We start from the raw sequence: 13,689 nt of genomic DNA, 5'->3' as shown, positions 1-13,689 counted from the left end.
AAAAATTCTTAATAGACAATGAAAATGTGTCTAATTTCTAACTTATTCCAATTACAGAGAATCAAAACAGATTACAGCACAGAGAAAAGCCATGGTATTTCTCAAAGTTTCCAAGATCTCTGCTGGTAGTCATTCAACTTTATTATTGAACTCAAGGAAACATCATAAACACTAGTAGCAGCATCACCGTTGAAGGTAGTAGTTAGCTTATTTAGTTCTGCAACCCGCTGCACAGAGTCTTGATGCCGTTCATCATCAGGATTTTGTGTGCACCTCCAACTGAATGGAATAAAGACCCAGTGCAGTAGTGTCTTGAGCTGAACAAGAGTCAGATTTGAGAAAGGTAAGTATGCAGACCACTCTTTATTGTAGTAAACCTATAAATAACGGGTAATTGTTTTTTGGGGGGAGGTCGGTGGGGTTCCTGCACCTGTGCCCTATTCTAGGCCTCCCTCTCCAGAAATAGGGTAAAAACTATATGTCACAGGGTGATTGAGAGAGGGAGGCTAAAATCATGGTGACTCCTTGTAAAACGGAGTTGACATGTCTGCAATACCAAATGAGGAGGACCATCATAATAAATGGGGTCTGCGCTTTAATACTCAAGTGATATAGAGACATGATGTTGGGAACAGTTTTGTACACCCATTGAATAGAACTCCCTAATTTGAACTGAGATTTTGTACCTCCAGTGCAGTGACTGCTGGGTAGCTGAGCAAAGATAAGATGTAAAATCTGAATACAATGCATGTCTTGAGATAGGTAAATCACTGCTGATGGGTAGCTTCCTTACTGCTTCCCTATTGTGGGAGTGGTAATGTAGTTTAACGAAAAGCCAAACTGTATGACACGGTTGATAGGCAGTAATTTTAGTACATGTAAGGATCCTGGGTCATCAGGAGAGATCCACATGGGATTATATTTAGCGGCACAGAGCTGTCCTTTTAATGCTTCTTGGGCTGTGGACTATTTTTCCGCCTAAATTGTCCCTAGTTTTGATGCCTTTTTTCAAGGCAGAATTAGTGGATACCTAGCAATGCCAACTAATTGGGTCTGCTCTTCATCTAATGGATCTTTGTCACTGCGACAGATGCTTTTATCTGCCCAGTAACTATGGGATCATTGGTTAGCAGTGTGTCTCAACAGTTTTGGTATTTAACCCCTTAACGCTATGGGACGTACATTTATGGCCTGGAGCGCCGGGATATGTATAAAGGGAGATCGCGCGCCAATCTCCCTCCATACAACGCAAGAGCCGGCTGTTTCTTACAGCTGGCACTGGGGATTTTAAATCCCCGCTTGCTGAATACTCCTCACAGCAGTGCAGGAGAAGAGCCGGCTGGACGCGGCTAAGCCCGCACAGCTGAAGAAAGGTGAGTATAGATTTTTTTTAATTTCTATCACCATTTTTTCTTGAATTTCAGAGAAGGGCTTATATTTAAAGCTCTTTCCTGAAAAATAAATTACAGGATACCGGCAGCTGGATCCCCTACCGCAGCTGTCATCTGTGACAGCTGTTGTAGTGAATTCTTTATTCCGCGCAGGGATGAAGAATTCCTTTGCTGCATCCGTCACAGATGTGGCAGGTGCAGCAGGGAATTCTTTTTCCTCGCAGGGATGAAGGAAACATCTGCCGCATGCAGCAGATGTGTTCTTCATCCCCACGGGGACATGACAGTGGCGGACAGGTAAGTATTTAAAATTTTTTTTTTTTTTACACTAAAATTCTTGTTTTTCAGGGAAAGCTTAAATGTAAAGCTCTTCCCTGAAAAACAATTCTGGGGTGTCGGCAGACCATTGTCATCAATGAAGCCGCCGGCAGCAGCCGCGGCTCCATTGAAGAAAATGCGTGCATTCCCTATTGTGCACGCATGTCCTATCTTTACCGGCACACACCTGTAAAACACGGACATGTGAACACACCATAGGGAATGCATTGTTTTTAATAGAAGCGCGCTTTTGTGCGCGCGTATGCACGCACAAAAACACGCTCATGTGAAGCCACCGTAAGGCTGGACCAGTTTTTGTTCTGAGTGTTAAGTACAATTGATTAATTAATTGCTTTTATTGATTGTTATTTATTTGAGCTTTAATAAAGGGCCGAGGCCAATACTACCTCCATTTATATTCGGTTCCACATATCTTATTTTTTATAAGCCCAAGGTTAGGTTAATGTTAATTGTGTATGATTTATAATCCCATGTAAACACCTACTTTATGGGACATCAGAGCCTGAGATGATCATGCAGCAGTAGAACTGTGCGTATTGTGTGGGAAAGAATTTTCATTGTCTTTATACTGTGTCTAGGTTTTTAATTAGATGTTCCAGCATTCGGTTTCAGTCCCATAAACATTTTACTGGAAAGTGTTAAATCTAATAAAGGTTTCTAAGATTTCACAATCATATCAATGTTCAAACCAACCCAGAACCCAGGCATACCTTTTGCATCTCCATCTAACTCAAAAGTGGCAACAGACTCTTCTGGGTGAACAACGAGCAAATAATCATGAGCGTTCCGGATATGACATGGCATTTTTCCTTCTAAGTCATATGGTTTGAAGCCCATGATCGAATTATCAAATGCTAAAGCTGTGTAAAAAAAAAAATATTACAAAGACTTTAGAAAAATGACCTATACATAGTTGAGATTCTTCCAAATCCTGCTCTCATTTGCAGTGACTTAAAGGAGATGTCTCGAGGAAGCAGTTAATTTTTTTTTTTTGCCCAGTCCCCCCCATTAAACATACATTACTAATTACCCCTGTAAATGACATTTCTAGCTGGTTCGTACTTACCGTTCCAGCGTTTCAGCAACTTATAAAAGTTTCCTCAAGATGGCCGCCGGCTCTTTCCCAGTCGCTCGCTGCAGCCCGACGTGCGCACTCCCGAGACGCCGCCAGCTGTGTCTCCATGGCAACCGGACGCCCCGCAGCCGCCGACCAGACGCCCACCGCCAGGCAGCAGGTAACCGGCGCTAGCCCCCGGCTCCCCAGCGCTAGACCCTCAGCCCAGGTGAAGGCCCCGGAGCCCAGCGCTAGTTCCCCCGGCCTAGCGGCAGCCCCCCCCGGCCTAGCGACAGCCCCCCCATCGCAGCGGCAGCCCCCCCCGGCCTAGCGACAGCCCCCCCCATCGCAGCGACAGCCCCCCCGGCCTAGCGCTAGTTCCCCCATCACAGCAGCAGCCCCCCCCGGCCTAGCGACAGCCCCCCCATCGCAGCGACAGCCCCCCCGGCCTAGCGCTAGTTCCCCCATCACAGCGGCAACCCCCCCCGGCCTAGCGACAGCCCCCCCATCGCAGCGACAGCCCCCCCCGGCCTAGCGCTAGTTCCCCCATCACAGCGGCAGCCCCCCCCGGCCTAGCGACAGCCCCCCCATCGCAGCGACAGCCCCCCGCGGCCTAGCGCTAGTTCCCCCATCACAGCGGCAGCCCCCCCCCGGCGCAGCGACAGCCCCCCCGACCCATCACTTACCTGGGAGGCTTCTCGGGGCTGCTGGGCTGGGCTGGGCTTCTCCGCTGGGCAGCTCCAGTTTCTGCACCTTCCTCTAACAGAGGAAGGTACAGAATGGCCGCTTCAGCGCGCTCCCGAGCAGTGACAGCTCGTCTGCGCATGCGCAGAAGAGCTGTAGCGGGGAGCACACTGAAGCGGCTCGTGCTGAATGGAGAAGACCGGACTGCGCAAGCGCGTCTAAAAAAGCAAGCTGCCAGCGAATTTAGACGGAACCATGGAGACGAGGACGCTAGCAACGGAGCAGGTAAGTGGAATAACTTCTGTATGGCTCATATTTAATGCACAATGTACATTACAAAGTGCATTAATATGGCCATACGGAAGTGTATAACCCCACTTGGTTTCGCGAGACCACCCCTTTAAAGGGAATCTGTTTTGTTAACACAGTTCCATAAATGAAATTATGATAACGCTGTTAGGGGACGTGACAGGGAAACGAATAATGTATTTTTCCCTCACTTACTCGCACGATCTAGCAGTGTTCCCTTCTGAATGTGGCACAAAAATTTGACTATTTTGGAATCACGTGCGTGCGCTCTCCTCTAGACTTGTATAGAAGAGAGCACGCACATGGGACTCTGAATAGAGCCAGATTTTTCTGCACCGTGTAGACTTCAGTGGGGAACACTGATGGATCGTGAGAGTAGGTAAGGTGATCAGACTTCCCAATTTAGGCGGTGTATTCCTGCTTTGGGACCCTGTGTCTCACTTTCTTCTGGGACCCCGTTGGGATACCCATTTGTCCCAATTTCGGGACATTTGTCCTTTCGGGATGTCGGGTCACCATTAAAGTGATTACCAGCCAGGGTGCCACGGCTCCTCAGCTGGTAATCACTGTGCTGCGCCGTAGCCAGATGCACACATTGACTGCAGTGAAGAGTAGTGGCAGCACTCTGAAGACCAGGGAGAGGGTCAGTATATGGGTTTCGGGGGGGCTCTATAACTTCACTGCTGTGAAGAGGAGTGACGGCACTCTGAAGACCAGGGAAAGGGTCAGTATATGGGTTTTGGGGGGGCTCTATTAGTACTGTAGCTACTGTGGGGGTCACTGTTACTACTGGGGTCAATATAGGGGACACAATTAGTAATACTGTCCCCATATATCAGCCTCAGTAGTAATAGTATCATTACTGAGGCAGCTGTGGAGGACACCATTACTAGTGACGCAACTGTGAGGGTCACTATTGCTACTGAGGCCACTGTGGGTGTCATTATTACTATTGTGGTCAGTATTGGGGACACTATTACTACTGGGGACAATATTTAGTTAGTGCCCCTTTTAAATGAATAAAATACAACTTATACTGAATCCTTCCTCATAAAACTATTTATTAATCTGTTCAGCTCCTCCTGCTCTATAACATGATGCTTGCAGTTTGTACAGCATGTTCAAGCTAACAGATTCCCTTCAAATTGCTATTTACTGCCACCACTAGAGGGAGCATCAAAACTTAATGCATACTGTTATTGCATTACACCCAATGATACCATAGTATTCAGTAACCTCTTAGACTCTCTCCACTGGTGGCTACGGACAGCTATGCAATCTTATGATGTTAGGTATATACAGATATCAGAAAAAAGGTGCTCCAACTTCTATAGTATAGTAAGAAATGAATTAGCACAATTTAACAACTGTACAAAAATTATGAAACTTGTGTAAATGACTCATACTTAGCCCCATTCCAAAACATTCATACTATATGTGTCAGAAAGATTGACATATCATAAAGCAGCTTCTGTGTTGAATTTGGTGAAACCACTTGTTCAATTAGAGTGGTTTCACATCTGCAGCAGGGATTCTGCTTTCCTGTTCTACTCAGGGAACAGGAAGGGGGAATCCCCACAGCCGAATGGTCCAATTTCTGGCTGGAACAAAGCAGTGCTGGGCAGACCCATTGGCTATAATGAGGTCCGCCCACTTTCTGCTTAGCTGCAGTGCTTTTTCTTTCGGTATTTTCAGCCAGATCTGCAACAGAACCTGCAGCTGGAGGTTCTGATGCATAAGGGAAACCGAACTAAAGCCACTCTCACACATGTGCTTTTTACCGCGATTACCGAAGTGTTTGGAACGCCACGGTAATTACGGTAAACGGCACTTCCATTGATTTCAATGGACCTCGCAGACCAATGCTCGAATGCAGCATTTTCTAACACCGCGATTTTCGAGTGCTGTCTGCTCTATTATCGCACTTTTTTGCACTTTTTAGCGTACCTCATCACCCATCACAATGATTGGGTGCGTTAAAAGGCACTGCTAAAATGCTGATAAAAATTGCGGTTAAATGCTGCGATCGAAATCGCAGCATTTACCAACGCTGTGTGTGAGCCTTAGGCCATTTTCACACGGCCAAAAGAATCGCGCAAGAGTTGTGCCTTGTGAGACGCACAAACCTTGCAGAAATATGAACCCTATTCTTTTGAATAGGTTCATACACATAAGGTTGAATAGGTTCATACCGCGATGCTATGCAGGAAAAAAATCGCAGCAGGTTTTATCTAGCTGTGAGATCGCAACTGGCAGCCCCATTGTTTTCAATGGAGGAACTCTGCGATTCTCTGCCGCGGCTATGACGGGGTATTTCTTTCATCCTTGTATGGATGGCGTGGGCGGTATAAGGCTGAATTGCATGTGTTGTCATTAATAGGTTGTAAGCCTGCATGGTGCACTACATGTACCTGTGTGACTGACACCCCTTTGTATCTATATGCAAGTACAATAAGAAGCACCCGCTTTCTCCATATGTGGTAGGTGTGTGAGTGGTTGTTCATCAATATCTTGCACTTGTGCTATACTCCTCCATGTAGCAGTCTGCCTGTCTGTATTCTGTTGAGAGGTCGTGCTTTTACCTGCCCTTGTGTATCTTTGTATCAATATATTGGTAAATATGGCCACTGGCAGTGATATTTAATTTGCAATGGGTGTTGAATAATTTTAATTGTAACTGTATTTGAGCAAATTAAGTCACAAGTCCTATTCACAAGGTAAAAAGGATACTTGTCCCTAGCAGATCTACCGATGCAGAAAGACCCCGCTTCTGCATTTCAAACTAAATAATCCTTAATCACAGCTAAAATAACATTATTAAAATGACTAAATCATCTACAGAGACTTGAATAAATATTATATTATTTGGAAGTGTGAAGTCTTATCATTTCTAACCAAGAGCTTCACATGAATAAAATCGGCATGTGCTGAGGAGGCATTTACACCATGTTGTTACCAATTAAACATAAAGTTAATTTGTACCCATGAAAAAAGATGTAGTTTTATCAGCTTCAGTAGGGCGCTTTAGAATCAGATTTCGTCCATCATCACTGCATGCAAGGAAAAATCCTCTCTTCGCTGATGACTCAAAAATTACGTCTTTAGTCAAGTCATCAAAGACTTTTGGGTCTGTAGGTACACCAGAATATCTTTGGTAGAAGATAAATTCATTGGTCTCTGACAAGATTTCATCTGGCAATTCACCTTCCTGTTGAAGAAATTTCATTTTTCATTATCTGTGATCATATTATTATAAAGAAAGTCATTTATTAATATCTACTCCGATGAGTCGAAACTTTTCTAACTTAAAGGGGTATTACGGTTTTAACAAATAAATATACAATATACTACATATTTTGTACATATTTTTCCTTTTTTATCACTTCCTCATGGTTTTCAAGAGTTTTGCTTGCGGTCATTGCTTTCATTGTTCATTCGCAGAGAATATCTGTCCTGACCATGTAATGGACATAGTGCAGCGTGGTTTGTTTGAAAACCATGAGAAATATGAGAGCGACTCAAAAAGTAATGCCTAAATGTCTAATTTTTTATCTATTTGAGTGAATGTGAATGGCTATGAATGATGTTATACAGGTGTCCTTACTCTACTTTTCTTTTCCAGACTCAGTGATTAGAACCACAGATCTAAGGCTAAAACAAAGAGCTGTTGCTGAAGGGTATGAAGCTAGGGAAATCCATAACCTTCTGAAGAATGTTTATGGAGACATTGTTATAAATATTAGCAATAGGCAATGTTGGGTGAAGAAGTTTCAAACAGGAGAAACTGAAATTGCAGATAAGTTGAGGAGTGGCCATCTGTCAATATCAATTACTGATGAGAACCAACAACGTGCTAATGAGTTGATTTGAAGCAACAGAGACAACATAGTTTAGGATATCTATGATGTGTTGCTACATTCTTCAGCCAATTATGAAGTTCCTTAGGTGCCCATCCCTCTTTCAACAGAAATTCAACAAAAGCTTTATGGTTTATCCCCAGATCCTTAGTTCTAATCACTCAGTCTGAAAAAGAAAAGTGTACATTAGTAAAGTAAGGGCACCCATATAATATCATTCATAGCCATTCATAGTCACGTAAATAGATAAGAAGTTACAGACACAAAGGCATTACTTTTTGAGTCATCCTTAGAAATATATAAAGCATATTGGAAAATGATCAAACTTTTCATTATTATGCAAAGAGTAATGTTTATTTGATGAATATCGAAAACACTTTGAGGATAAAGCAATGGAGTGACCTCACATGTTATTATTATATACTCATGGTATTATGCCAAATGTGCCATAGTCTGTCCATACTAAGGATAAGCAATCACTCATGTAGCTGGGAGAAATCCTTTTATAAACTTTTTGGGGGGGGGTAAAGAGAAATTTTCAGAATCACAGCTTATCTCCTAATGACAGAACAGGTGATAAGTGTCTTATCAGTGGGGGTCTGAACATTGGAGTAGTGGATTCCCCACCAATCAGATAAATATTACCTGTCCTTGGATTGGAAATAAACTGTAATTCTGGGAATACCTCTCTTAAGAGATTCATTGTGGGCAGAAGCATAACTTGAAGCTCCTGGGCCCCAATGCAAAACCTGTAACAGGGCCCCCAACTATAATGCTTTACTCATAGTACTGGGCTCCCTATATGGAGAAGAGAGGCCTTATAGACCCCCAAAGGCTCCTGTGCCCAGGTGCAACCGCATCCCCTGCATCCCTTATAGTTACACCAGTGATTGTGTGTGCAGACACACTTTATTAAAAAGGGGAAAGGTAACATTCAACTTGAATGTATTTATACCTTTCCAGGTGGAATAACAGGGACAGCACAATGCATAGATCTAAGAAAAGACACACCAGCATTGTTATTTCATGAGTACAAGTATTTATTACGACAGGCATGTCCAGAAATAACATCTAGTGATATACAAGTAATAGATATTTATTTGGGATTGGATCTTACCTTTAAAATGATTGAATTATTTTCTACACACAGAATGTGTTTGAGGTGGCCGTTACGGCTGCTGATGGCTACTAGTAATTCATTCTTAACATCATCAAGGTTGCGATATGTGTCAATCAAGAAGTTCGTTGTTATTGGAACTACAGCAGAAACATAGATGAGCGGTTTAAGAGAACAATCTAAGCTTTCATGATTTACTCCAAAAGACATGTGACTAGAAATGAACAAATCTGTGAAAATTAACTTTATGGGGTAGTTGGTGGAAACAGTGATCATTAGTCCAATAGTTGTTGAAGGTATATAGGCCCCTTAAAGAGATTTTCTGGGACTTTGTTAACTTTTTCAATTGATGACTGAAAGGTCAACGATAGATGATCGGCGGGGATGCACCACTTGGATCTCTGGTGCCACTGTCATTATGGCAGCAGAGGAAGCAAAAAGAACTGACCATAGCACAGCTCCCATTGAAGTCAACAGGAGCTGCACTGCAATGCCAATGTTCAGAGCTTTCTGCTTCCTCCACGGACCATAGCAACATTGGCACTGGGAATTAGCTGACCAGGAAGGATAGGAGCAGTGGCTCCCTGCTGATCATCTGTTGATGACCTGTTGGTCTTAATAGAAAAAGTTAACAAAGTCCCGGAATAATCATTTAAATATTTCTTTTAAGAAAGAACGTAATATATAAAAATAAGAAAAAGCTGAATATATACTTCATAATAGTGAACAAAATAAGTAAAATAGAATCTCTAACACGTGTATTAGCAGAGAATCAAATCATAAATAAGATTACAGTATATAGACAGATAAACGGGTCCAGAGCATAGGACGAGACAGTATAAAGTTGATTGGTTAAACATTGTCGGCACTGACACCTCAACATCGTTCACAGGGACAAACAAATCCAATAAAGTACAATGAGATCCTGCTTTTTTAGTCTGTCATTAGTGCATGCAGTAAATAAAGCACATAGATGTCTTTTACTTCCACTTCAGCATGGCAGAGGAGAAGGCGTGTTATAGAACCTCCTGTCTCCCTGTATAAATGCATATAATCCCAGGGTGAGGGGGCATGACATGAACTTTTTGGTTATTACTCCCAGATATCAGAAAGTAGTGATGATTGACATTTTGAAAAGTTTGCTTTAGGGTGAAGTCACACGAACGTATATCGGCTCGGTTTTTACGCCAAGCCGATATACGTTGTCCTCGTGTGCAGGGGGTGGAGGATGGAAGAGCCAGGAGCAGGAACTGAGCTCCCGCCCCCCTCTCCGCCTCCTCTCCGCCCAAATAGTGCCCTTCTGCACTATTTGCAATGGAGAGAGGTGGGACGGGGGCGGGGCTAATTCTCAGAACTTAGCCCCACCCCCGCCCCGCCTCTTCCCATTGCAAATAGTGTAGAGGGGCAGAGAGGGAGGCGGGAGCTCAGTTCCTGCTCCTGGCTCTTCCATCCTCCCCCCCTGCACACGAGGACAACGTATATCGGCTCGGCGTAAAAACCGAGCCGATATACGTTCGTGTGACTTCACCCTTAGCCCTTTGTTGATTTTCGGCAAAAAGCTTGGTTTGGTCCGAATTAGTTCGACCCAATATTAGAACTTCACCAATACGCCTAAAAATTATGTATAAAACACTGTATATATTAGCAATAAAAGCCCTGCAGAAAACTCTTAGGTCACTTAGAAGTGTATCTACATACTTTTGAGCTGTTTTAAGGCAAAGTTAATAAAGAAAAAGAAGAAAAAAGGAGGCAAAACAAGGAAAAGAACCCTTTTCCTACTTTTTTCCTTCTTCTCCTTTCCTTCTTCCTCATGTTTTTCTTCTTTTTTCTTCTTTTAGTGGGTTCAGCCAAGACAAACCTCCCTGGGATTAGGGTTCTTACTGAACTGAACTTTTTACTGTTAAGTTCATTCAACACTCTGATACTTGCTCTCTGATTGTCTCATATGGTATTCTTTTTTTCTCAGAAAAGGGGTGAGATGAGCATTTGCCTAAATTATCACCCCTCTTCACCTAATTGGGGTGTTAATTGACTCCACAACCTAGACAGCTACCAGCCAGCATCCAAATGACTGCATCAAATGAGTTGTACAAACACTTGCACTACACACACACACAAACATCAATAAAATGTATACAATGTACATTGCACCCATCCTGTCTGTAAAATATGCTGACTGCTTCTCTAGTGATACCCAATATATGCAACAGTCATAGCAATTAATGAAATATCTAATTCATTTCTGACTGATGAATTTCTTCGGTCAGAAAAGACATTTTCACCCATTGACTGTCACCATCAACAGCTGTCTTTTAAATATGTATTATTGATACAACACCCAAACTTCCTACGTTTCATCAGAACTGGAGTTATAATGCTCCAACTCTAGTTATTATAACCTGCAGGGGATTCAGGTGTTGTGTCTATAGTATTGGAACAAGAAAGCACCTATTTTATGCTGTACATCCGACTGAAAGTAGCTTTAGTTGGCACACTACATTAGATGTAGGGATTTACAGGGTTTCACTTTATTTAGGAGGATGGGAAATCAAATACCTCTTAATCCCAAATTTAATTTGCATGCATTGGCACATTTCGGAAGTTTTGGCATTTCTTTAATAGAGATGAGCGAGCGTACTCGTCCGAGCTTGATACTCGTTCGAGTATTAGCGTGTTCGAGATGCTCGTTACTCGTGACGAGTACCATGCGATGTTCGAGTTACTTTCACTTTCATCTCTGAGACGTTAGCGCGCTTTTCTGGCCAATAGAAAGACAGGGAAGGCATTACAACTTCCCCCTGCGACGTTCAAGCCCTATACCACCCCCCTGCAGTGAGTGGCTAGCGAGATCAGGTGTCACCCCAGTATATAAATCGGCCCCTCCCGCGGCTCGCCACAGATGCATTCTGACATAGTTCAGGGAAAGTGCTGCTGGTGCCGGAGCTGCTATAGGGAGAGCGTTAGGAGTTATTTTAGGCTTCAAGAACCCCAACGGTCCTTCTTAGGGCCACATCTAACCGTGTGCAGTAGTGTGGAGGCTGCTTTTTGCAGTGTTGCACATTTTTTTTTTCGTATATCAGCCGTGCAGAGCATTGCGTCCTGCAGTAATTTTACATAGTCCAGGGCCAGTAGTGGTGGTGAGGCAGGGACAGAAGACATATTTAGTGTATATAGGCAGTGGGCCTTTCCAAAAACATTTGGGAAAAAAAATCTATTTGGGCTGCCTGTGACCGTCCTCAGTGTACAGGGTCTCTGTTGGGGGTAGTTGTCCTAATTCATACGCAGCCAGCTAAGTGTTACAGCAGGCTTGCGCAAAATTCTTTCCTGCCTCTGTGTTGCCTGTTACATCACCGCTGTATTCCTGTCAACAGTGAAACAGTCTGCAGTAATTTTACATTGTCCAGGGCCAGTAGTGGTGAGGCAGGACAGAAGACATATTTAGTGTATATAGGCAGTGGGCCTTTCCAAAAACATTTGGGGAAAAAAATCTATTTGGGCTGCCTGTGACCGTCCTCAGTGTACAGGGTCTCTGCTGGGGGTAGTTGTCCTAATTCATACGCAGCCAGCTAAGTGTTACAGCAGGCTTGCGCAAAATTCTTTCCTGCCTCTGTGTTGCCTGTTACATCACCGCTGTATTCCTGTCCACAGTGAAACAGTCTGCAGTAATTTTACATTGTCCAGGGCCAGTAGTGAGGAGGCAGGGACAGAAGACATATTTAGTGTATATAGGCAGTGGGCCTTTCCAAAAACATTTGGGGAATAAAATCTATTTGGGCTGCCTGTGACCGTCCTCGGTGTACAGGGTCTCTGCTGGGGGTAGTTGTCCTAATTCATACGCAGCCAGCTAAGTGTTACAGCAGGCTTGCGCAAAATTCTTTCCTGGCTCTGCTATGCGTTCCGTAAGCGAAGTCAGCCTCCAACCACAGGCCAATAAGCGGCACATTTAATTACAGCGTTCTGTTTCTGCACTACTGGTAATACAGCATGCTGAGGGGTAGGGGTAGGCCTAGAGGACGTGGCCGCGGCGAGGACGCGGAGGCCCAAGTCAGGGTGTGGGCACAGGCCGAGCCAGTGCGGTGGCAGGGGTAGAGGCAGGGCCAGACCGAATAATCCACCAACTGTTTCCCAAAGCGCCCCCTCGTGCCATGCCACCCTGCAGAGGCCAAGGTGCTCTAAGGTGTGGCAGTTTTTCACAGAGACGCCTGACGACCGACGAACAGTGGTGTGCAACCTTTGTCGCGCCAAGATCAGCTGGGGAGACACCACCACCAGCATGCGCAGGCATATGATGGCCAAGCACTCCACAAGGTGGGACGAAGGCCGTTCACCGCCTCTGGTTTGCACCACTGCCTCTTCCCCTGTGCCCCAACCTGCCACTGAGATCCAACCCCCCTCTGAGGACACAGGCACGAGTGCCTACCGGCCTGCACCCACACCCTCCCCTCCGCTGTCCTCGGCCCCATCCAGCAATGTCTCTCAGCGCACCGTCCAGACATCGCTAGCGCAAGTGTTTGAGCGCAAGCGCAAGTACGCCGCCACGCACCCGCATGCTCAAGCGTTGAACGTGCGCATTGCCAAATTGATCAGCCTGGAGATGCTGCCGTATAGGCTTGTGGAAACTGAGTCCTTCAAATGTATGATGGCGGCGGCGGCCCTGCGCTACTCGGTTCCCAGTCGCCACTACTTTTCCCGATGTGCCGTCCCAGCCCTGCACGACCAATTCTCCCGCAACATTGTACGCGCCCTCACCAACGCGGTTACTGCCAAGGTTCACTTAACAACGGACACGTGGACAAGCACAGGCGGGCAGGGCCACTATATCTCCCTGACGGCACATTGGGTGAATTTAGTGGAGGCTGGGACAGAGGCAGAGCCTGGGACCGCTCACGTCCTACCCACCCCCAGAATTGCGGGCCCCAGCTCGGTGCTGGTATCTGC

At 44.9% G+C, this 13,689-nt stretch overlaps 1 protein-coding gene across 1 annotated transcript in view; it reads right to left on the bottom strand.

The window, feature by feature from the left end:
- The window catches only part of LOC136633600 (uncharacterized), a 62,674-nt gene that overhangs the window by 4,678 nt on the left and 44,307 nt on the right, over nt 1-13,689 (bottom strand). Inside the window, exons 7-9 of the mRNA XM_066609359.1 lie at nt 8,752-8,891; nt 6,760-6,985; nt 2,441-2,590 (exon numbers count right to left, since the gene is read on the bottom strand). Coding sequence (XP_066465456.1) covers nt 2,441-2,590; nt 6,760-6,985; nt 8,752-8,891 — 516 coding nt within the window. The remainder of the gene's footprint in view (nt 1-2,440; nt 2,591-6,759; nt 6,986-8,751; nt 8,892-13,689) is intronic.

This window comes from Eleutherodactylus coqui, chromosome 6 (assembly GCF_035609145.1).
Source record: "Eleutherodactylus coqui strain aEleCoq1 chromosome 6, aEleCoq1.hap1, whole genome shotgun sequence".
Classification (NCBI taxonomy): Eukaryota; Metazoa; Chordata; class Amphibia; order Anura; family Eleutherodactylidae; genus Eleutherodactylus; species Eleutherodactylus coqui.
Note: the sequence above shows the minus strand (reverse complement) of the source record. Positions and strands in the feature narration are given on the sequence as shown.